Source organism: Glandiceps talaboti, chromosome 11, assembly GCF_964340395.1.
Source record: "Glandiceps talaboti chromosome 11, keGlaTala1.1, whole genome shotgun sequence".
NCBI classification, from domain to species: domain Eukaryota; kingdom Metazoa; phylum Hemichordata; class Enteropneusta; family Spengelidae; genus Glandiceps; species Glandiceps talaboti.
The window spans coordinates 5,500,040-5,526,003 of NC_135559.1; the positions used below are offsets into that span (position 1 = coordinate 5,500,040).

The 25,964-nt window shown below is 33.7% G+C and overlaps 1 protein-coding gene across 1 annotated transcript in view; it reads left to right on the plus strand.

The window, feature by feature from the left end:
- The window catches only part of LOC144442395 (protein unc-80 homolog), a 135,734-nt gene that overhangs the window by 63,009 nt on the left and 46,761 nt on the right, over window positions 1-25,964 (plus strand). The window contains exons 3-14 of the mRNA XM_078131729.1: window positions 5,613-8,178; window positions 8,863-8,889; window positions 12,728-12,907; window positions 18,279-18,457; window positions 19,018-19,181; window positions 19,549-19,838; window positions 21,069-21,199; window positions 21,947-22,073; window positions 22,360-22,544; window positions 22,845-23,063; window positions 23,617-23,752; window positions 24,385-24,735. Of these exons, the coding sequence (XP_077987855.1) occupies window positions 5,613-8,178; window positions 8,863-8,889; window positions 12,728-12,907; window positions 18,279-18,457; window positions 19,018-19,181; window positions 19,549-19,838; window positions 21,069-21,199; window positions 21,947-22,073; window positions 22,360-22,544; window positions 22,845-23,063; window positions 23,617-23,752; window positions 24,385-24,735 (4,555 nt within the window). The remainder of the gene's footprint in view (window positions 1-5,612; window positions 8,179-8,862; window positions 8,890-12,727; window positions 12,908-18,278; window positions 18,458-19,017; window positions 19,182-19,548; window positions 19,839-21,068; window positions 21,200-21,946; window positions 22,074-22,359; window positions 22,545-22,844; window positions 23,064-23,616; window positions 23,753-24,384; window positions 24,736-25,964) is intronic.

The following is a 25,964-nucleotide window of genomic DNA, read 5'->3' on the forward strand; positions in this document are numbered from 1 at the left end:
ACCAGCTATAAATTTAGGAAAGTACTCAAACCTAATGATCATTGAAAAAAAAAATTTGTATGTCAAAATATCTTATTTATGAATCAAGTTTTTATAAGTCTGCGAAAAAAACCCAGTTGTATAGGTTTTAATTAAATGACGCAAACAGAATTATGAGTGGGAAAAAAATCACACGTTGTGGTCCGATTGCAGATGTTACTGTACAAACAATGTAATTGCCTGAGAGCACAGTTTACATAAGTAGTAGACGACAGATACACACAGTGGATACAAAAATCAATTCAAATATGTAATGGAATGTTGTTATAATTCATCAATTGTATATATACACAGTCATAAGCTTATTCATCAGATTATTATTCTTGTATTAGATTTATCAATACTCACAAATCAATATACCTTTCATGTGTGTGTGTATTTTGACTTTAAGTTGAATAAACTTTGATGATTTTTTTTTCAATATCTGTACGTAATAGCAAACACTGGTAGGTAAAAAATGTAGCTGTTCTCCTTGTTTATGCTTGCTGGAGTTCCTACTAGGGTTTCTTCTGGGAAATGTATTAAGTATTTTATGGCGTCGTGTCTCTAATGATTTCAGTCATATGTTATATGAAAGGTGATGTGAATACCGAATAAAACAAAGCCTTGCAATGTTGAAATAATTAATTTCTTAACTACATTTTTAGTAAATTTAACATTCCAATCAGAAATATCTGCAGATCTTAAAGAGGCAATTAGATATTTTAATGGTGATACTACTTTTATATTGTGGTGTAGTATGTTTTCAGTGGCTTGAAACTTCAACCAGCTGGTTTGCTCCCTTAGTAAAGAAATTCCGAAAATGTGAGATCATCTGGGCAAATTTCTGGAAGAAAAATTTGACACTTGTGACTTAGGCCTAACAAAAAAAATTGCGTGGTTCTCATTATGCTCAATTTTAGAATAGATGGGGTAGGTAGATTGTTTATTTTATTTTATTTTTTTTACATTTTTTTTCATATCTGAGTGTCTAGTTCAGGTAGTTATGTTTTCCAAATGTTTTGCATATGGTCTCTGTGTTATTGGTTTCTTCCCATCAGATGCACAGCAACAGTATTATATTGTCTTTTTAATTAAGTTGATGTCAGTTTCCGCATCCACTTTTCTTTTGCGAGACTTCACAATTTTTATTATTTTTTCTTCTGAAATACATATTATAAAATAAAGTGATAAACTAGGTGGGGGGTCGGGTAACCCGAACCAAACAATTTTTTTTGTAAGCTTTAGGCCAAATAAAAAACTAGTGTGTTTCTGACAACCCAACTATTAACCCTAGTTTACATAATTTTTAACAAATTCAGACTACCTATCCTATTTTCTAACATCATGTAATATCGAAAACAAATATTTTTTCTATTGTGCCTTATTTACAATTTCTTGTTTCAACATTACAAGTGGTAAAGAAAGGAAGTTATTAATGAAATTGAGTGGATAACATTATTTTATACAAGTTAGGATTTAATAAAATTAAAAAATACGATGTTGTAAAAGCTCCGTAATTATATATAATGTTTTTCATTGTTATATTTCACAGTTTAAAGTAGGGAAATAGGATATGATTTGACAGACAGCTTACAAGTGTTATTATGTTCTCATGTCATATTATCATTAGGGTTCCTGTGACAACAGGAAATCTAGTTTATTTACCTAATTAAACAATCAGTGATTTTTTAATTCAACGCATAAATCTTCTCATTTTTGTATGTCAACCAAATAAGTCACAGGAATGGTGAGTTTTAGATGGCAGCAGAGTTACAGGATAAATGATGTTACCTTGCGTGTTTCACTCATCTTTCACACAACGGCACACACACATACACACACACATATGCATACCGGTACCTACCACCTACATACACACACACATGCATGCATACATGCCTGCCTACCTACCTCTGCACACACACGTACAGCTTCAAATGCAAAAGAAACAATTATTGGGGTGCCACACGCCATGGGGATGTGTAGCCAAATGACCATGGTGATTAGTAGTTTGAAAGTAAACAGTTGAAGCCATAGAAATCAACAAGTCCTTGTGAAATGTTTTCAGCAGAAGCCTTTTTAATGTGATTGGGTAAAGGATCCTGCTGTGTTGGTTGTGTCTCTGTTATTGTTAGTCTAGAATTGAAATGCGCGTATTATCTCTGTATCAAAAACATCATATATCCCATGGGTGAAACACCAAGCCTACATCATTTCTCCTGTAAGCATCAGGTATAAGCTTTTATGTCTACCATCTCTAGAACTGACTTTTCTCTCTTTTGTATTACTGGTCCTGTCTATAGTCATCAGCTTGAATTTGACATTCACATACATACATCAATGACATGGTGGACATTTTAAAAGCATTAGAGTTTCAAATATTCACTTTCCACTTTCTGTTACTAATATCCCTGCCTGTCAATTTAATAAGTTGTACTCATATTAGCAATGGCATTTATCACCACCTTACTTAATACCAAGGTCACTGCCAAACATGCCTGTACTATAGTTTAGTTAAATAAGGTGTCTACATGTATGTATATGTACAGATGTGTTGACAGCTATACATGTAGTCCAATCTTTGAACACATTACCTCTCATCTGGTAATAAAATCTAAGCAAAAACTAATTCAGTCAATATGCATATTTGTCCAAAAAAGCCAGCCCAGATCTGAAGCAATGCCTGTGGCAGATTATATATATTGCATGTCATAAATTTAGGTAATATACTTTATGTAGAAAAGGCGGGCAGCATGCCAGCAGTCGTTTAGTGTAAAGCTGTTTGTATGAATGGAAATAGTTGAAAGGGTAATGACATTTTATGAGGCATACCTTAAATACAAATAGATCAGTGAGAGGTTGGGGAAGGAATGAGAAACACCACAAAAATGTAACCTACTAATCTTCAGTTGACCTTTGTCACTGACAGTACTGGGTAAGACATTACTAAGGGTTAGGTATCATCTCATAAAGAATCTTACGAGGAAAGAAAGACATCTGAGTGATTTCCCGTTGTCATGGTACAAGGACAAAGTTCATTGTCAGACATTGATAATAGAGTAAACAGATGCAAAGTTTCCGATGACATACATACTGTGTTTTTCATTAGGGAGATGTATTACAAAGTGACTTGGGTATTGAAGTTTGCTCATCAGTGTGCACAACCGCACACTAGTTAATATGCACATGGGCATGGTACTAGGTCAAAGGTCATTATCAGATCTCAACAGATTCAGCATTTCTGACAACACACATACTGTACCTTTCATTAGAAAGACGTGTTACAAAGTGACGTGTCTTTGATTTTTTTGCAATCTATATAGCGCCTTCATGACCACACACTAATGGTCATGCATATGCACAAAGACACAGTACCTTCACATAATGAATCAGCTCGTGGTTAACTGTCATTCTTAACAATTATATCTATTTATACTAAAAATTTCATTATATAGGGGATGATTTAGTATCATAACGAGCACACCATATGCAACAGGAAACTTTTGCAAATGATACCCTGGATGTATGATGTAAAAAAAATCAATTTTTCAAGCCTTACAATTGTGCTAAATTATTCACATCAATATGTATCGATATTACTTGCAAACCTTTTATTTCAAAATATGTGCATTTAGAATGTACGAATGAATGAGAACTGTCTTTGTGTCACTCATTATAAACCTGGTGACAATTTGTCCATCATGTTCATCTCAATGTATGAAAACATTTATGAACATATGTAATTGCTTTCTTGTTCCCATAGTAACACCTGATTTTTATTGTGTGAGAATTGCAGAAAAGCATCTCTAAGTATCAGTATTTTGATTGAGTTGGTTTCCATGTCCACCACCCTAGGCAGAATGTAGGTTATACATCATCACTATATTGTCCAAGTAACCTTGAAAACATGTGGTATTTGAAATCAATAAACAGTGGTTGGTAGAGGAAGCTAATTATTGGCAGATAAAGCTGCCTTCCTTTTCTAATCAAAACTATTGATCTATACTCTACAGCTGCTCTTTGGCATGAATTTTAATTTCTGCTTCTTAACTCAGAATATTTTGTACTATACAAAATCATGAAATGAAATCTGGCCATTGTTAGCTAAAATTTGGAACATTTACAAAAAGGGATTATTCCTATCATCTCAATCTAAAATAAAATTCAGATTTGTTGACAAACTGCAGGAAAACAAATAAAAATAAGTTGCAAATAATTTGACTATGATAATGAAAATTCAGACATTTGTTTGCTTGAAGTCAGTTTTAGTCAATTCTGATGATTTGTCACTATGGTATGTTATTTTCATGGCATCTGGGTCTTTTCATTTTGTGTCTGTATAGTTTAATAGATACCATCACAAGTATACATAAAGGTAGCCACATCATGTTAATATTATATTTCATGCAAAGAAAGTAAGGAAATGCATCAGAACATTGCGGCCCTAGGTCAGGGAGTAAATTGTATCAGTTAATTATAGGGTAGAAGATGTTACTGATTTTGATCTCTGTCATTTCTGCACTTCTCAATGGATGCAAATTTCTTTCAAATTATTCCATCAACATAATGAAGACTGAAACATTCTGTTTTGACCATAAAGTAAAATAAGGTAGCAATCAATTGACGAGTGTGTGTCATTTCCAGCAGTATTAAATTAGTAGCTAGGAGCAAAATACAATATGACATTATCCATCAAGGATTCTAGTATAAGTCTTATGTACATTCATTTAGGGGGAGGGGGAAGGGTTACAAATCCTGAAGTGTATAATTTCTGATGTATAATGATTAATGATTTTAGTTAGAGGATTGACTAAAGGCAGTAGTTTGCCAGATGTCTACATATTGCTTGCGCAAGTACATTTCATTGCTGTCACCAACTTTATAAGCTGATTGATCACATTATAGGCATCATACAGCATTCAGTACCATGTTACCAGAATATCATTGCTGTAAAATGTCTGCATGAGTGCATCAATTTATGCAGTCTACTCACTGCAGCGTGTGCAGTGTCCATGGTAACATGACTTGAAATTGATTGTACTGTTGGGACATAAATATTAATTTGTGAAGTATTAATTAGAGAAATTATTACATGCTTTGAATTCCTACAAATATATGGTTGTCAAGAATGATACTGAATCCACAACTGTATCCACAATGTCAATAATTTGATGGTGTTAACGACATGGCATGAATTTATCATAGTTCAATAAATTTTGCATTTATTATTTCCTTAAAATACCTAAATGTGGCGAACTACACAATTATTTTACTGAAACTTTAAGTACAATGAACATGGTTTACCTTCTAATTTGTGCAAACTAGAGCAAAACATTGATACATTTAGACAAACATATGAAATAGCCTTCAACCTATAAAGCACAATGTTAAGACATTTTTATAAACATATGTACATATGACATGGCCTTCAACCAATCTATGAAATCATAATAAATGGCAACCTTCAAGACAATTGAAAGATTGAAAAGAATGTATGGTATATTTACTCTCGTCTTGACTTGTCTAATCTTGTGATACTTTAATTTGTACAAATTCTTATCTTGTAATTTTCTTTCTTCCTTTATTTCCAGTCATTTGAAAGAGTTTTGGTTGAGAACAAGTTACATGGCTTATCCCCTAGTCTCTGTGATGCCATAGCAAGTATATCAAGACACAAGTTAATCCAAGCTGCTTTGCCCCATGTTATGCACTGTAGTGCTGCTTTACTCAGCAACAGAGTGAAACTTGGCCACATTGACAAGCTTGGAGTTGGAGAAACCAAATTATTATACACCTTACACTGGATTCTCTTGGAAGAACCACAAGAATGTTACCAAGACTACCACTATGATTTAAACAGTGGCACATATGAACCACCTCTAACAACCATTCAGCTTTTTGTATTTCTGTTTGCACCACTGGCATTCAGTTTAAGGGAATCTGATCTGACCTTTCGACTGGAAGGTGGAATGCCTTTATGGAAAGCTCTATGGGAATACAGATGCCCAGATAACCCATTCTTCTCAGCATTGGTCAAACCAAAGCACCGTACCTTACAGGTTTTCAGACCCCTTCCAAATAATATTGAAAGGAAGAGAGACAATGATTGTCATGAAGAAATAGCAAATCAGATTCAAAGTCAGCAACAAGAGCAGAATGAGCAAATGATGTCTAATGAATGTGGTACTCTGTGTGTTGAAAATACCATCAAAGCAGCCCCCTCTATTCATTCAGTGCATTCATCAAAATCATCCTCCAGTCGGTGTAGCAGTCAGATTCAACCTCCTGAAATAAGCAGTGAGTTGAGCAGTGATCAGGCTGCTCCTGTAGTTACATTATCAGACGTCTGTGAACATTTCAGCAGTGAAATTTCCTCTGATCCTCCATCAGTGACAGTGGAGTTTCTGTGCGAGATGTGCAACACTACACTTAGTTGTACCAGTGGTAATTCGAGGTCCTGCAAGTGTGGACGACTTAAACATGATTCAGCTGATGAGAGCCATTGTACATCTAGTCAAACAGGCGATCTCAGGACAGACTGTGAATCTCGTAGCCAATCGCCTACTAGTCCTCGATATGATCCTGCCCAGAAGCTGATTTCCAGAAAGAACGACTACTACCTTGCCACTTACTTTGATGTTGCTGTTTTAAGGTGTTTATTTAATCCCCATTGGTCAGAAGATGGGATTCACTGGGCACTTTGTTACATTCAAAACAGACTAAAGCAAATAGTACAAGAGACCCTAAAGTTAGAACGCTTCAGACAAAGGAGTAACTCATCTCCAATTCCTCGCATTGAAGTATCGTTCTTCAAAACACCTGCTTCGAAACAGATGTCAGCACCTCCTGCTACAAGCATCATTCCAGGCAATGGGAAAGAGTCTAGACAGAGTAATGGTCAAGAGGATGGAAGTAGTTCTCCAAAGAAGATCAAAGTGGATCATCCTATTATACATGGAAACAAAAAGAGTAAAGGAAATCTTGAGAGGAAAGGTAGCTTGGAAAGAAGAGGTAGTTTAGAGAGAAGGGGAAGTGGTAAGAGAAGGCCACCTGTAAGACGGCAGTCAAGTCTAACCAAAGCAACAGCTGCGGTTGTTCCACAGCCAATTAATGAAGAGTCAGAGGAGAGTTCAACCTCAATGAGTGCTAGCACTGAGGAACTCTTGAAAGAAAAACCAGAGCAGAGTGGTCGACAGTGTCCAAGTGCTTTATCAACACTAGGCAGGCTTATAGAAGGAGCAAGCAACTTCAGTCCTCCCAAAGTAGAACCTTTCAAATTCACAATTGATGTTGTAAAACTAAAGAATTTGCCATCCCTAATGGAAGTAGATGATAAGTTTCTTATTCCAAAAGAATCCAAAATGGAATCACCTAGTTTTGAGAAGGCCGTTGATCATAGTTCTGAAACATTGACTGTAGGTTTAACAGCCAGTGCTGCCACCTTGAACATAGCTGAAATTCAGCGCCCAACATTCTCAAATTCCTCCCAACAACCTGAGTCTTTGGGTTTCACACCTCAAGTCGAAACAATCACAGTACCCCAGGGGGATACATTAAGTCCGTCTTACCCTTCTCCAAATGAATCATTTTCAAGGAAACGAGAATCTGTAAGTGATGAGGAAGATGAAAATGATCAATTTAAGGAGAATGGGGGAATGATAACATTAACAGTACCACCACCACCTCCACAAACAATATCAAGAAGTGCATCAGATACAATGGTGAACTACACAACTGTTATAGAAGAGGATATCCCAGAAGCTGCCGGTGCTGCCCACTACATCTCTCCAAATGGACAAATTAACCATGGCGTTATTATCAAGTCTCTCCATGCTGTTGTATCCAGGGAACCTAGTGGACGTATCTGTGATACATCACTTGGTATCATAGATCATTTACTGGACATGAGTGTTGTGGAGAAAAATGAACCAAAGAAAGAAAAGAAGGAAGAAAAGAAGGAAAATGAGGATGGTAATGGAGATTCAAAAAAGGAAGAAGAACCACCGCTAGACAAAGCTGCCAGAGCAAAGCAACGATTGGAAGAGATGAAAAATGAAACTATGACAATGCATAATCTTGTAATGGATACTTTAATCAGGATTTTCAAAGTCTTAGGATGTCAGCATGGATGTGGGGAAGGACTACGAGGAATACAAGGTAAGTCAAACCAGTTCCATCTTTCCCATTCACTATATTTCATTATGTTGTCAAGCCAGATAAACATCTCACAAATGACGTAAACATTGTGTGTAATGTATAGGATACTGAAGCAGTGAAATATACAGACAGCAGGAAAAAAAATTTTGTACAGTTATCGTTAGAAAAAATGTTAATTTGTATAGTTTAATACTGTACTGAGAATTTGGGAATACGATCATAAATAATTAAAAGGTGAACTGTTCACATGATCCAATTCATCATGCAAGGAGATTCTTTATAATATAATGTAGCAATAACAAAGTCCATACTATGCTGCATCATCTCTTCTTGTTTAAAAAGAGAAAAGTAGATTCATCAATTGAAATATAAAAAGTCAAATAGGGTATATTGATAGACTTGTACTACTTGAATTACTTAATGAAATAATAAACCATTGTAATGTTTTTCATTGAATTCAGAAAACCTCAAGATAAAAAGCTTAAGCATTGTGTTTTTTATGTTACAAACTGAAAATATAATTTCAATTAAGCTATATCTCTGTCAATGGCTGTTGGAAATTTGAATGTAATGTTGTTCTTTATAAAATTTTTAGATGTTTTGGATTTTAGATAGTCAAGCTAACAACTGTTTCATGATTCTTTTTCCATTTTTCATCAATCATTTCATAATTTTGTCCCCCAGGCAACCATAAAGATAAAACAATGACTGGTATTTACCATTTTGTCATGTTCTTCCTCAAAGTTCACCTTTGTTGAATCACAATGAGCTTACTGTCAATTTGTCATCATTAAAATTTCCACATAAAAGTGAGAATTTCTGTATGGAAAAGGAACTTGTTTTACAATAGAGATTACATTTTTTTGATTTGTCCAATTGAAACAATCTCTGAAAATATGAATATTGGCAGAGGTAAACTTTGAGAATTCCACCTGTATTCACGTTTGTGTGTGTGTTTAAATGTTTGCTCACTCTTAGAATAGTTAGTGCGGTTCCCTGCCCCGATCTCACCACTGGCTGTGCTGTTGTTATGAAATGTGTCAGGTGCAACAACTTCTATTCATGGTTCTCATTGGCCAGTATCATCATAGTAAATTGAAGGTTTTTTGTTATGCTTTCTTGGATAGGGCACATGTACTTGATTCTATGTTTCTCATTGTAACACCTTTATAAATGATGGATTGGTCTGTCACTCAAAAATTAATAAAATAAAAGAATAAGTGTATGAGTACATGTTGGTGTATGTAGCTTTCATTTCATAATCACACTTTAACAATCTGAAAGAGTTTCAATGACAATAATGTTGGAGGGAAACTTTGAACCATTAACTTTCCCAAATTTCAGAAGTAAACGATAATTTTCACTCTGATATGCGCTCATGGGGTCGCCATAATATAGTCAGAGATATTGTGATTTTTAAAATAATCATGTCGTGGTAATCTTTTATCGTTTCCCCAGAATGAAGAAAAACAGGGTTTGTCAGGTCATGACAATAACACAATTAAGTACTGCTGTTCTTATCTACCTCTAGATTCAATTTGGCTTTTTTCTTTCTTATTATTGATGCATAAAGCATGACAATTCACTTAACCTTCCTTGATGAACTTTTGATTATGGACTTCACTGGTGTTTGGGTAATGGGACTGCTCCATTACACGTATCAGCTGTCCTAATTACTACCTATATTAGATGACATTTGACAAAACCTTGACATGTATCACAATATACCTGACTCATTTTGTGAAAGCAGCACAGCGAGAGAGGCTTGAAAAGTAGAAGCCTATGGAACAGTAGATCTAGAGTAAATTCTATGCTTATAAGCTAGAATATGAACTTTGACCTTTTCACTACTTGGCCGATTTCTATTTCCAAAATCAAACTTTTATCATTTTTACAACAATGTTTTGATATTACGTGATAAATTAGTAGTTTTACATGATTTTGATGTCGAAATGAAATTGAAGTTTGTCAACTTTTGGAAAAAATCATGAATTTTGTTCAAGTACATGTTGTGGGAAATTGAAGAGTAGTGGAGAGGTTAAAATGAATTTGAATGCACAGGAGCTCTTAGGACATTGAGGGCTGCAATAAGGAAGTGGTTTAATTTTTGTAGTTGACCAATGGTATGCCATATATTCACTAGCATTGCCAGTGTTACATGTGTGTGTGCACATGTGTGTGTGTGTGTGTGTGTTTGTGTGTCTACATGTACATTTGTCAGTTCAAAGATACTATGTATAGCAAGAGGTCTTTACCTATTAGGAAATGATAGTGTTATTTCATCAAAGCCATCAAATAGGTTTATGACTGAGAAAATAATCTTTGAAATGTCAGTCAGTTTTGGCAGCATGAAAATATCACAAAACACAACATGATTAGCTGGGTATCAATGCATAAGTTCTGAAGGGTTTTTCTCAGTTCTCCCATGCAAACAAATAATCGTATGCAAATAATTGTCAGCAGATACTTCTTTCTCTGTTACAAGGGTTCTTTTAAGTTAGCATGTGCCCCGGGGACTGCTTCCTTTGAATATCATAGTTCTAAAAGCCTCTTAAGTTTACTATATGAAAGCTTGTAGTTGGTGGCCATAGTGGAGTCTAAAATGGCTTCATTCTGATATGTTCACCTTGACCTCAATTGAAAAAAAATGTATGGTTACCCCTCATTTTTTTTTCCCTTGATTTTAATTGAGAGTGGAATTGAGATTTCTTGGACAAAGTAACTGAAAAAGTTAACAGTTTATTTCTGGGGCACATGACATGAAAATTAGTTCTACTTGGAGATGTATGTCTCTTGTCTGCCATCTTTGAGCTGACAAAATGTGTACTGCCCTGCTGAATTTAGTTTAGTTTGCATCATGAATATTTCATCACTTCTAATGACATGCTATCGTAATGATGAATTGTAAACTTTAATCCGCAAGTATTTAAATAGAAATGACTCTGTTTGATTTATTTACTTAGGTTGAGAGAAGTATACAAATGATTATTAAAAGCATTAGAACATAATCAGTTATTGAAAGGAAAGGATACCAAATTTGTATTTATACATCATTATTTTTTATTATTTTTATTATGAGGGCATTATTAGTTATGATAAATAATAAATAAATGTAAAAATGATAACAAAATCTACATTTAAATTAAAATACTAAGTTGGTTAGTTAACATCTTGACCTGTATACTTAGGTGAATGTTATATAGAATTCATCATAAATATTCAAGTATTTACTGCAGATAGTAAGTTTCTATAGCCCTTAAACTGTTCTATGTGGAGTTTTTTAAGATCAAAATCGTATGGTTGGAAAATTTGCAAATTTGGTCTTCGAATGATGAGTAATCACAGGACTGAAAAAGAGATCATACTACTTCTTTTAGAGAGCTATGCAGACAAATTTGATGATTATATTCCTCAAATGTAAAGGATGATGATGAAGATCACTGATCACTGTAAATGTTTCTATTAATATTGGAAAGGTTATGCCAAAAATGTCTTAAAACCACCTGTATAAAAAACAGTTGAGAATCAAATTTCGAATAGATTGCCATAAAATGTTCCCTTGTTTTTCAATAAGTGTTGCCTAAATAGTTAACTATGATTTCTTCTTTCCATTCCAAGGATTAATATGTTAATTTTAAAATGTAATAAATGTTGATGTCCATGGAAAAATACTTTATTTGTTTACTTTCCTAGTAAATAGAAAGGTTATAAACAATAATTTCTTACACTTTCTCTCTAGACATGTTAGTCAAGTATTTACTGCAGATGTACAGTTACTGTAGAGATTGCATCGATGTGATTTTAAGACTCGTCCAGTTCTGGCGTGTTGAATCTTTATCTTAGACACTGTCATATTTTTAAATTTATTTTTCTTGCCCTGCAGTTTTTTAAGGCAAATATAGTGAAACATCAATGCATAATGCATTACAGCCTTGCATTGTTTAGACGTAGGTAGTTTCAATGTTGCATGGTTTGTTTATAACTAATATGCATGGCAAGAATGAAATGTGGATATTTTTTTAATTATCTCATTCCTGATAAAGAAGACTTTAAAAGTGTGAAGAAGATAAAGAAACTTTTTTTCATTTTTTAAAACTATTTTTTAACAAATTTAGTAAATTAAGAATTTAGATTAAATCCATCTCTTTACCAAATAATGAAGTGAACTTTTTAATTTCTTGTTTTGATTATTTTGAAAATATTAGTTTATCAACTGTTTCTTTTTCTTACATGCTTTTTTCAAAAATCATTTTTTGTTTTTTATTATCATTTATTCTTTTATTTCAAACAGCAGACTTTTTCTACATTTAGATTTGCAGTGTTTTTGCTTTATAATAATAAGATTGATTCAAATTCCCCTGTAGTACATCTTGTATGCTTTTTAGCAATGTGACTTTTAATAGGAGAATGTAAGCTATTAGTCAAATGCTTCAAAGTGCTTCACTCTCTAGAGAGTGTAGTAGGGTGTGCATGGAAAGATGTTTTAAACAGCCATCATGTTAAAACATGACATTCACCACTTCTTTACTTTACGCCATTACTTTCACAGGGGACCGATTACGCCAACAAGGGAACAGCTGTCTGAGCAAGATATTTAAGATTGATCCATCACAGTTTCGCAAGTACATGCGTTACATTGTTGCCAATCATCCATTGCAGAACCTAGTTGACTTCTTACATGCATTGCTTGGTTTCTGTGAGGATCCTTCACCTCAGCCATATGGACAAGGTAAAGAGATATTCATCACAAGAAAAATACCTAGAAATCTTTAGAGACAGCTTAAAGTGGCCATATGGATGATGATTTGGTATTTTGGTTGTTTGACTTATCATTAAACAATTTTATCATAGTCTCCTACTTGGAAAAATCAATGTGAAACAACATGTGCCAAAGTCTGTTTGTAACTCAGTGAAGTGCAAAGGACTGATAAATGTGGAAAATGTTTGTTATTGTACATGCAATAACGAACTTTTTACACATTTTTGTTAACTTTTTGCAATGTATTGAGTTACAAACACAGACTTTCTCAATGTTGTTTCACATTGATTTTTGAATTGGGAAGCCTTGATAAAATTGTTTTATGAATTAAAAATAAAAAATAAATACCAAATTCTCATCCACATGGCCACTTAAGTTTTACATTCAAAATTAAAAAGTTGCTTTTTCAGAAATTGTCTACATCATATACAATTTAAAAACGAAAGAAAGAACATATATAAAAAAATCAATAAAACTATGAGATATATGTCACATTTTCCAACATCTCAAGTTTTATTATCATTAAATGATAAATGTAAATAATGATTTTAATAATTATTTCTCAGGTACATATCATATTTCATTAATAATTTTCATGATGTCTACTAGTAAACATCAAAACTTGAAATACATGTACTCAAGTTGAAAAAAGAAATATGTACGTGTATAAAGTCATTTATTTGTAGTAATTATGAGTTAATTTCAAAAGTTATGCGATACAGACTTCCAATTGAAATATGAAATTATCAAATTGTGAAATTTTGTCTCAGTACAGTGTAATAGGTATAAATATACTGTTCATGTGCATTTAATTTAAAGAGACACCGCCTGGTCTTCATGATATAATTTGTAACGTTTAAAAAGGAAACAAAACAGAATCGTATGTTTAGATTTTTCGTCACAAGTGTGTGGATTTTGAAGAAATTTTGATATTCAAATGTTTGAAGTCTGCATACGAAAGAAGTCAGACACATGCATTCTAGGAAAGAAAACAAAGATACAAATCCAGATTTTTCACAACCAGGCTAGCCTGACATGTTAGCATGAGGCAGACACAAGGCTAGCAAACGGGGGAAAAGATTCTTGAGTGGTGTAAAGTTGAGGTTGATAACCCTGCAGGTCTTAGTGTGCTAAATAACCAAATGGAAGATAAGGGCTTGGAGTTTTTCATTGTTCATTACAATTCTGCTAATAATTTTAACTTGATTTTCATATTTTGAATTTTGGGATCAAGTCCCCAACTAAAAACAAGACGACATCCAAACTCAAATTGCAAAGACTACAAGACTAAATTAAATTCATTCACAAGTAAGCATTCAACATTGAAAGGAAGAAATTCAAATAGAATTATGCATGAGTTATTTATTAAGCAGTCAGCCCAAAATGTAGCCTAACTTGCTGCACTGTCGTACTTGAATGCCACTTTGACATCCCTTAGTATTACAGATGTCCACTTACATCTCAAAAAGTGTACTGACCATGAAATGCAGATTGATTTTAGATTGAAAGATAATTGGCAAGGACATAAAGGAAAACAATTAAATGATATAATCTACTGGTTGTGTATACATGAACAAGGACAAATGGAAGTCATCTATAGTATAGTTTAATTACTCAGTGGAGATACGACTCACTTGATATGGTTGCAACTCACTGAATAAACTTGTCAAATTGATTTCTTACTCTACACAAGTTTCTGGCATCTGTTGGCTAATTCCTGTAACTGAATTCTCAAGTGAACCCCCTCCTCCTTTCTATGAATAGATTCTGAATAGATAAGCTAGATTTAAATTTTCATTTCATTCATAAAAAGTGAATGATTTTATAGTGATATGATATACAAACTGTCATGCACATACCTCAATGCATACATAGCCTGTAGGCTATGTATGCATTGATGAGCTGTAGTAGGAAACATCTGTTATTACATGTTTTTCCAGGATTGTATTAATTCCATATTACTTCCTATAGTAATGTTGTTGATAACACCTAGTCCACATGCATGAAGACAAACAGACACACACATATACACACACTCACTTTGATGGAGAATTGAGAGTGCAGAAACTGTACTCTCATATATTTCAGCACTCTCCATGAAATAAACAGTCCTGTTATTTGGCACACACACAATTACAGCTTGCCAGAATTGTTTACATTATCATAACATCCATATATCTCTTTAAAATACATGAACCTATGCATAACCTTTTAAAGTATATGTCTACACAACATAGTTTACTGATAAAACAACATTTGGCATATTAAACCTCCCATGAAATACAAAACAATCATGACTTGATGAAACTGGAAATTTCACTTGAGTACTGTTACTATTTTTACCTAAGATTGGTTTAGTAAAGTTATTGATTTTAAACATGTAGATGGAAAAACTTTCATGGCGAAAATAATAATAGAGATATTATCGTCCAGAAAGTTATATTTCCCTCTTTCTGTTTTGCCCTGTGTGACAAAAAGGATGGCCGTGTAAGTACTTTGTACAGATTTCCAATATAGTAAGATTTAAGATAATTGCATGGGTGAATGCTTATAGATAAAAAGTTAACAAATATCATATTTTCCATCCTGTGGTGTTGGGGAACATTTCTTTCTCAAAAATGTCATCTCAAGCTTCAGTCAGTGTCCATGACTTTGGATGTCTTTGTACCATGATATATTTGGCATTATACAGTTTTGTTAGTATTGGTTGGCAGCCATTCTGTTTCTGTATGTCATAGAGATAATGTAGTAGTACAAAGTGCCAAATGCAAAGTGGATGTTTAACTTTTGAAATTATATTTCCATTTATGTTTTAACAAAAAATTAGGGTGAGTTTATCAAATGCCTGAAAAAATCTCAAGATATCAAAATGTCTTCAAATGGAAATTCATCCAAATGTCATCGACTTCTAAGTTTCTTCATTCATTCATTCATTCATTCATTCAGCCATCCACCCACCCACCCATCCATCCATTCATTCGTTCATCAAGAGCATGAAAGAATGTTTTGTGAGCAAACTTTATCAACTCCTCACCTAGCAAAGTACGTGAAAAAGTATTATTAAACGAATCCTTAACATTGGTAAATTGAAGGACTGAGAGAGAGAGAGAGAGAGAGAGAGAGAGAGAGAGAGAGAGAGAGAGAGAGAGAGAGAGAGAGAGAGAGAGAGAGAGAGAGAGAGAGAGAGAGAGAGAGAGAGAGAGAGAGAGAGAGAGAGAGAGCGTTTAATCTAGCATTGATTACTGAAATGTTGAAATATTATTGAATGTACTGAGAAGCTTTTTGGCGGATGTTTAGATGTGCAATATATTGGAGTGTTGACAACAGAGTAAGTATTTGAAGTTTGAACTTTAAGTGAAAGATTAAGCATCACAGCATTCATTCAACAAATAATAAACTTACTGCAGTGTTGTGAGTATCTGTTGAGATAATTTGGTTTGTGCGTGTGTGAATCCCCAAGGGTACTGTATTCAATGGTAGACATAATTATATTGTGATTTCTGTGATTATGGCTTGTCAAGTGTTTGTCATCGTACTGCCCCCATGACATCTCATCTAATAACATTTCCCTATACAATATGTAATTTGCCCCAGATGATGACTGGATTTGAAGTGTTAGAAATGGATATGTTGAATCTTTGATCTAAAACTAATGTAAAGTAGTTGTATTATGTTTTACATTTTTTTTAAAGTGGCCATATAGATGAGAATTGGGTATTTACTTAATATAATATATTTTCTAAAACAATTTTATCATGATTTCCAACTTGAAAAATCAATGTGAAACAAGTTCAACCAAGTCTGTGTTTGTAAGCCATTACATTGCAAAAAGATAAAAATAATTTCAAGTAGGAAGCCATGATAAAATGGTTTTTATAAATAACAAATCCAAAATGAATACCCATTTGGCATCCATATGTCAACTTTAAGTAGTTGTATAAACTTTCAAAATGTTTTAAGTACTTTAAAAGTTGTTCGGCCATGATTGTCATACCTATTTTTAGCAATTGTTATAACAAAGAATGCTCGAATTACAATTTTATATATTTAAAATAAAGAAAAACGAACAGAATAATTTATAATTTCATTTCATTTGATCATTGAATATTATCATATCCATAAAGCATGTCATAGCAATGAATGCTTAAATCACAATTTAATATCAACCCATAGTATAATGTTTTGTAAATTTTTGAAGTATTTGAGTTAATTTCATTTGGTATATCATATCCACATTAGCATGTTAATGCAAAAGAATGCTTTAATAACTCACAAAAGAAAATCGTATACTTGTTTTGGTAAATTTTGAAATGTTAATGTTAATTTCTTTGTTATGAAGGTTAATTTTAGATGACTTTGTATAACATTATTAAAGTGTAGTTGTCAATGGTCATGTGCTGTTTTGGGGCACTTAAAAAAATTTGACATTGAACTTAAAAAGTATGTGTTTTTTCAAATGTCATGGTTTGATGTGTTCTCTTCTACAAATTGCTCCTCTTTCTGCCCCTTGTTTGTTTTGTAAACATTCCATTGTGGGGTTGGGGGGGGGGGCCTTTGGATTACATATGAATCTTGAGAAACTATGAAAATTTTGAACTTTAATGTCAAACTATTGCTTGTAATTGCCCCAAAACATATGTGCAATTGAAGATGTTCAACACATGACCACTGCAAAATAGACCAGCCAGTAATTTATTCCTATAATGGGTTGATTGTTAATATCACTTTCATAGCTGAGTTATTTTTCAATAGTGATAAGTTTACTTTTTACAATAGGGAGGTTTAGCTGCATGATGCACACACCCATTAGAGGGTAGTCACATAGATGTATATACAAGTAATGTCACGTACAGAGTTGTTTTGGTTACACGTTTCAGAACACGAACTTGAAAGATGTGTCTTCTGTTACTTTGCCCAGCTTTGTCATTCCTGTTGTATTATCGTTTTAATTATTTTCCACATTAAACATGTTTTCTACTTTAATTTTGGATGTGTGCGTCAAACATATATTTCTGTAAATACATGTAGACTGTCCTTCTAATGTACAGATGTCTGCTACAGAATGCGTGTGTTGCCTTTGAATCATGTGATGTTGACACTTACATGTACGTGTATTGGACACACATAACTGCATGCAGCTAAACCACTCTATTATCTTGTTCCGATTTTAAGGTTCAGTAATTTATAAATTTAATTAATGCATGATTTTCATTATATTTTAGGAATGGAATTCTGAAAGAATACTGTTTCGTTTTTAGTGATAAATTGCAACAAGAAGTTTTCAAGATCACATAACAACACTCTGTCATGCAATAATTCTCACAAATTTGCTTTTTTTCAGCAGTAACTGGAGGTCCAAATGAAGGTATTACACGCGGCCATTTTGCAACAAACTTTGGTAGCAGTGTACGTGGGTCCGGTGTCAAGGGCATTGAAGGAACTATTGTAGGTTGTATATTCAAAGGTTTAGTTACCAGATTTGTGGAATGCAGACAAGAAATTTACAGTCCTGAAAATATGGTATGTTTATTGTGTAAATGTGGTATGCGACTGAGCCAATATAGTCTGCACCTGTGTAGATATAGTCTGATTGTGTTGATGTAGTCTGCTACTGAGCTGATATAGTCTGCCATTGTGTTTATATAGTCTGCACCTGTATAGATATAGTCTGCTATTGTGTTGATATATGTGTGTGCTACTGTGTAGATATAGTGTGCTACTGTATTGGTATAGGATGCTACTATGTTGATATAGGATGCTACTGTGTAGATATAGTCTGTTACTTTGTGCTACTCTGTAGATATAGTCTGCTACAATGTGTGTAGTCTGCTACTATGTTGATGTTTAAATCTAAGTCTGCTATTATATAGCACAGTACATCATTTGCTACTACATGTATGCAGACAGTCTGGTCCTGAGCATTATACATTGTAGTCTGCTGTTGTGTTTTTATACATTGTAGTTTTATACTGTAATGCTGATATCTTGATAATGAAGTCTCATCAATGATATATATACATATATGTATGATTTGTCAGTTGAATATCAGCATCAACTTTATACATCCTTTAATATTGCAGAGCCTTTATGGTGAAATCCGTCAGTTACTGCAGTATGTCAAAGAAGCACATGGAGGTGTATTCAGAAGGGTGGCACTGAGTGGTATGCTGGACTCGGCTGATAAAGGAGAAAAAGAAGTCCAACAGAAAGAAATGAAAAAGAAAGCTAAAAAGACCACTGTAGTGTAAGTTTATTTCACACCTTCAGAATTTCTCAGCTGTGTGTACTTTATACATTGATTGATTTCTAGCCTAAAATAATGATTTTATGAATATAAATGTGTAAATTATGGACCAATGAAAACATGAATTTTACAAATACAAATACAAATGTGATTTTTTTTGCATGAAAATGTGTGTTACTGAATATTTCAAAACATGGCCAGTCATAAAATTAAAAGACAACAACTTAACTCGTGTGTGCATGGTTTAACAGTGTATACATATGATTTTGAAATATGTCACTGCCTCAGTAAACATTTTGCTTAAATAAGGATGGTTAGGTTTTCTAATACCTTTCATTGTTTTGACCTTGTTGATCAATTATAGCAGTCGTAGAGTATCAGCCAGTAGTGATAGCGGTGATGACGATAAAAACAAAGTAAATCGAATCAGACGATCAACATCTACAACTAACAATGCCGAAGAAGCAAGTCCAAACATACGAACAAAACGCAGCATCTTTCGTAAAGGAAAGAGTCGTAAAACGACAGGAAGTAGTGGCTCCGAGGATTCATACGATCCTGGCAGCAAATTACGTTCCATTAAGTCAGATCTTGGATGTGTTAGTGAAGAAGAGAAATCTGACTCCGGGAAAAGGAAATTCAGTGTCTTCCAAATAGGTAATCATAAAGTTTTCATTTCTGAATCAAGTTATCTACACATACAAGCAAGTTTCTGTTATGTAACTTGCATTGCATGTATAGCCATTTGTTGGTGGCTGTCACAAATGCCATATACACACACCCTTTCTGTTGAAATTTAAACAAATAAGGAAAAAAAATGTAAATTGTCATATTTATTACAATGTATATATACAATGAAATTTTATCAGGGAGTGAGATCCTTATATACTTAAGTATACATAGTGAAAGTGCATGTGATATTTATAACAGTCTCTCAGGTCTAGCTCTGTGGGAAGTTATTCTTTGCAGACTCAGGCTGTAAAAATCACTTCAAGATTGTTCAGGATTCAAGATACATCTAGGGATATATAAAGGAAATGAAAACAAGACAGCACATTAAAAATTTATGCATGCTATACTAAAATTATTTATTGACCAGTGTATTCCACCTGAATGAGATAAGATTAAAACATGTCTGTTTTTCATTGCTCATAATCTAGTTGTACTAAATGGTGATGTTGTCAAGTAAAACAGATATTATTGATAAAATATGCAGAATAGAATGAATAAGAAAGTATTGCTTTAAAGCAACTGTGCCAAATGAACACTGGAGGGCACTGTTCATAGGATCGATGCTCTACATTAGGCAGGCTGACTTGTACATTTTTATCACATTCTATATTTTCATGATTTGATGAGTTTTCTATAAAAATTCCTACATGAGTGCACAATACAAGTTAATCATACCGTTGAATTAGTATAAGGTATATGTAAATATTAGCAACAGAGTCTTAGCTGATGATAATAGTTTCGTTTCAACAGTTACAATGATTTGTTGAATTCTCTCATGATATGTAAATAAAGCATGATACAAAGCACTAAGTTTTCATGTTCATTAGTCCAAAGTTAACATCATAGTAAGTGTGTCATCATTAATTTCATGCTGTCTTATCTCTTCTAGAGTTGTTGTCTTGTTTGTGTATACTTGTCCTGGAATGTCAAAATCTGTATAACAATGATATGCATCCCACATTAAGTCATGTAAATGTCCATCTGAATGCTATTTCCATTACATATCATGAATCATGGGTTGCTATGGGTACGCGCCATCACTTTTATTGTTGCTATGGAAACCCCCTCTCCCCTCTCATCCTCTCTCCTGTAGAGGCATGTGCATGAAAGTATTGATGGCTAGAGCTGCAATGCTTTTTCTGCATTTCTTGTAAGCTCACGCAGTTACCACATGGAGACACAGAGCACGTGCTGACGAGGATTCTTTACGAGAAGGAAGTGAGCTGAGCGATGATCAACATTCGTCGGTGGACAGACGAGATTCACATCGAGGTTTGACAAGAAAGGTGTGACTTCTCACCACTTACAGGAAACTTTACAACTAATAATAACTTGTTGAAAGAAAATGTTGTCTTTTTTACTTTCTGATATGATGAAATGGGATTTGCCAAAATGTTGAATGCTCAGCAGCCCAAATTTAGAAACAAAAATTGTGACCTAAAAAAATTATAAAATATATCAATTTGAAAATTAATTTATGTTTTTATTCTCTTGCTAAAAATTGAATATAATATTTTTGTATATTTTTATGTCAAACGTAACAGGTAAGTGCTGTGAATGAATATAGATGTGGATGGTGTCAGAGGTCATGTCATGTCAAAGGTTATGGTAAACTTAAGATGTAGTGACTGCCATTTATATACACAATATATTCAACCATGTTTGAAAAATAAAGTTTAATATGTTTTGCTTGTTAATTATAATTTCTTCTTTTATTTTTGCGTTATGAAAGTTATTGTTAATATATAGAGGTAGGATGTCAAGCCAATTCCAGACAAAAGCAATTGTCAAGAAATTATGCTGAAATAAAAAGCTGAAAGATTTAATGAATGGATTAATGCCTTGTTCATATATGTTTTTATTGTATCAAAATCTACATAACTGCAAATGTGAGGAAATATGGCAAAATAGACAGTTGTTATCTGTTATATTACAGAACAGATTATACCAGTCCTTCCTATTTGCTTATATTGTACCACATTTGTATGTATTAAAATATCAACTTTTGCCTTCAACCCATTCATTCTATGCAGGGCCGTGGTGATTCACTCGGTAGCAGCTTTATACATGGTAGAAAAAGTAAACGAATGGATGAACATCCTCTCTTTGTCAAGTTTAGAAAATGGAGTAGAAAAGACATCAGTTATGAAGAAAAGGATGGTGGGTATCATTTTGTCACGCACAACTCCTGGTAGTGATGCCATTTTGTAGAGTGAAACTATCTTATTATATCTTGTAAATACATTTAGCAAATGCTGCAAACATAGAATGCGCCACAGAGACTATATGACATTGCTGTGAGTCCCACTTGTAGCTTATCGTTAATAGCATAGAAGAATTGTAGCTTCATGGATTTCCATTGGAAAGTCATAACAAAAAATTCTAAGTTCTGTCCCTTTTATATAGCGTCTTTGGTGTTCATTTTGAATATTTTTTTGAATCTCAGACTCAAGTCGTAGGAGTTCCATTGATGATACCAGAGAGTTCACTGAGACAATCCGAATACGTGAGAAGAAACTTGTCAACAAGGCAGCTATTAGTAATGGTATGCTAAGGTTTGCCTTCCTCCTGGATTGTTCCAACCCTGGTACCATTCCAGACCCAGAGCTATTAGCTGCAGCACTGGACCTAGTAAGTTTGATCGTTAGAAGCAATGCAAAATATGAATATGACACCTGTTGGACCTCGAATCAGAGAGCTTCACATTGGCCTAATGAATGTTAATAGTTATCAAATCTTGTGGACAAATTTTGAAGGCTGAATAATGGTAATTTAAGCCCTCTATAGAGATCATTGATTCATTTATAATCCAATGAACTTCTCTAATAATATTCAAATTGTTATAAAATACTTTGTTGTGCAACTTAAAAAATTACCTCATAAACAGAATAATTGTTATCTTTCACTCAATATGTTTACCTCTTTCAATAGGAAGCACCAGTTGTTGCCAGAGCAGCGTTGTTCACAGAATGTGCATTTTTTGTCCATCGATGCAACAAAGGTGATTGGCCAGAATGGATGCGAATGCCAGGTGGTAAGATTGTGGATTTCAGATTACGAGCTGGTAGTCACAGTCGTACATACTCTGGTCATCGTAGACACACAACACTACAAAGGAATGCTGCAAGGATGTTTTTCTTATGGGGAGAGGTGAGTTGAAAGCTTGCCAAAATACTGTGGCAGAAACTGAGTTTGCATAGTGTCATTTTTACATAAATTTATTGTTTCAGATGAAATATTAAATAGTAAGAGAACCCATGCCGTGTGAGTGCCAGTGTGGGTACTCATGGGTATTTGCACTCATGCTTTTAGTGTTTTCTCTTATACTTTCATTCGCTAAGCTCATGAAAGTAGTGCCACAGAGAACACTGCAAACACACTTGCAAATACCCTGAGTATGCCACATTTTCACTTGTGCATCATGGGGTGCTGTCACAGTATTTTGCAATTTTGTTAATATGTAAAATAATTTTAATAGGAGTGCTATGTTTATTTAATTAATTTTTTTATTTGTTTGACACAAAAAATGCATAAAAAAAAATAACAAAAACAAAGTATACATTTTGTGCAAGGAAAACAGAGAATAGTTGGTTAAAGACGTTATACGTGTACCTTCAATACAGATATGATATCACAAATTATAAGTCTTTATGTCATTGAAAGGTTAGACGGTACTTTGATGTCATGTGTTTATACATAACAGGCAATCTCAGCCAGACTTGAAGAAATTGAAAAACAGGAAGCAAAAGAAGCAGTCTCTGTAGTCTCTCTGATAAGAGACCACTCAGTCAGGAAGCAACTACGACAAGAAGATGACGAGGAGGATTTCCTTGATGAAGGTGAGAGGATGTTGTCATGGCAACAGGTAGCAAAGCAGGTCTGGTTTCCCTTTCATTACAAATATTAAAGGAAATGCGGTAAAATGAAATTGTCATGGTAACAGTTCAAAAAGCATTCAGTTCATTCCATGTGTGAATTGTCAAAAGATGGGGTTGTCAAGGCAACAAACAATGGAAGGGATACAGTAGGATCTTGTAACATTTAAAGAGGATGGCAAATGACAAAAATGTAAGAAGCATTTTGACAAATAAAGGATAGGAAATGAATAATTTATAAACACCACTTGTAGACATGAAAAGGAAACAACATCAGATTCTATACAGTAGGTATGGAAACAGAACATCAGATTTCTATACAATAGTTATGGAAACACCATCACTTAAGAAATTAAAGTATCAGGTGTGTGGATTCAACAGAATCAGTGAAAATATCCATTACATCTCAAAGACACTAAATTTGGTATAAAAGAGACTTTTGAATTTCTAAACATACTGTAGTACTTACTAACAAATCTATGGCATAATGAACTGAAAGTATTTGGAATATGAGTAGTAAGACTGGCAAGTGGTTTACCCACTCAGCCACCGACAACCCCACTTATAGATTTTTTGTTCATCATTCTTTCTTTCAGCTACAGTAAATGAAAGTGGTAGCAGTTGTCCCCATGCCTTGAAAATGATTGCCTGTCAGCTTTTACTAGAAATCACAACCTTCATGAGAGAAACTTACCAGTTCCTTCCCAAACCTAAACGTTTTGATCGTGGCTTCTCCGAAAAAGTAGAAAGTATGTCTACATCAGAGAGAGACAGAGGAGGGGATAGGGAAAGGGGAGGTAGTGCTGTAGGATTCAGTGGAATTGGAGGTAGACACTACAGTGTTACATCATCTGGGAGGTCTGGACAAGAAAGCACTAGCCTATCATCACCAAGTCCCTCAGCAGCCAGACATAGTCTTGCTACGCTATTGGTGGATATACCTGCTGGTATGTAAATAGTTATGCAAATAAGTTGTATTCAGATTAGATATATTCAAATTAGCTGGCATGCATAAAACACATTTATTGTTGTTTAAAGACACCCACAAGCTGCAAGTTGTGAAAGGCACTTTTTTTTCCAATTGAACAATTTTTGAATATGTCATATTAAAAACACCACAAAATGAGATTTTGACATTTATCTGGTGTGGACAGTAATGTATAAGTTTTAATTTAGGAATCAGACCAGAAGGAGCATCTAATTAAAATATACACTGACTGTAATGCATAAATGAACAAGTGACAACTTGTCAAATATTTGAACCTGATATTTTGGTTTTAAATTAAGCAAAAAAATTGGCACTACTTTGAATATAAAGAAAAGGGATGCCATTAAAGCTTTCCAAATTTTGACCGCCAACTTAAATTTCTATGGATTATAGAAATTGTGCAATGCAAGATATGCAATGCAAAAGTTGACTTATACTTTGCCTTTCAATTGCGATAAACTATCAATTTCTAACTAAAAAAAATGCTGTTACAATATGTGCTATAGTACCTGCAACAGTTCACTATACAAGTTCCAACAATTTACAACAAAGATATTTGGAACAAATTTACGAACAAAATATTTATAGCTTAACTACTTTATACATAGATATGCAATTGTAGAAATGCATATTTGATAACATCTTGATATAAATCTCCCTGTTACCAATTCTATGATGTTTGGAGCAAAGTTACCTACAAAACAGGTATTTGCAGCATAACTCAAGAACTTAAAATATACGACTTTGGAAATGCATATATTTGGCACACATCTTCAAAGAATGGACAACCTCTTGGTCTGATTTACTAAACAAACAAGTGCACAGCTGTCCATATCATTTTCTTTCAGCTCCATAGTAAGCCTACATACTATTTCAAATGAAGGAAACAGTGATTGAAATGCACCTGCAGAGTAGAAAGTTACTCCTTTTTTTTGCAATATCTACATGTCTTTTGAGTGTGCTCTAAGCTTGTCAGTATTTATGCACCTCTTTGAAAAGACATTATCGATTTTGAATGTCAAATGTGTATGATTTAATGTCTACTATGTGATCTCTCTCAATTTACACACTTGAAGTCTGGTAATATATACAAACTATCACTTTTATAATATACACTCAATCTTCTAACTTTTTGAATACTTTTTTTTCACCAATACAGTCATGGGGATAATGATTTTACTGGACAGG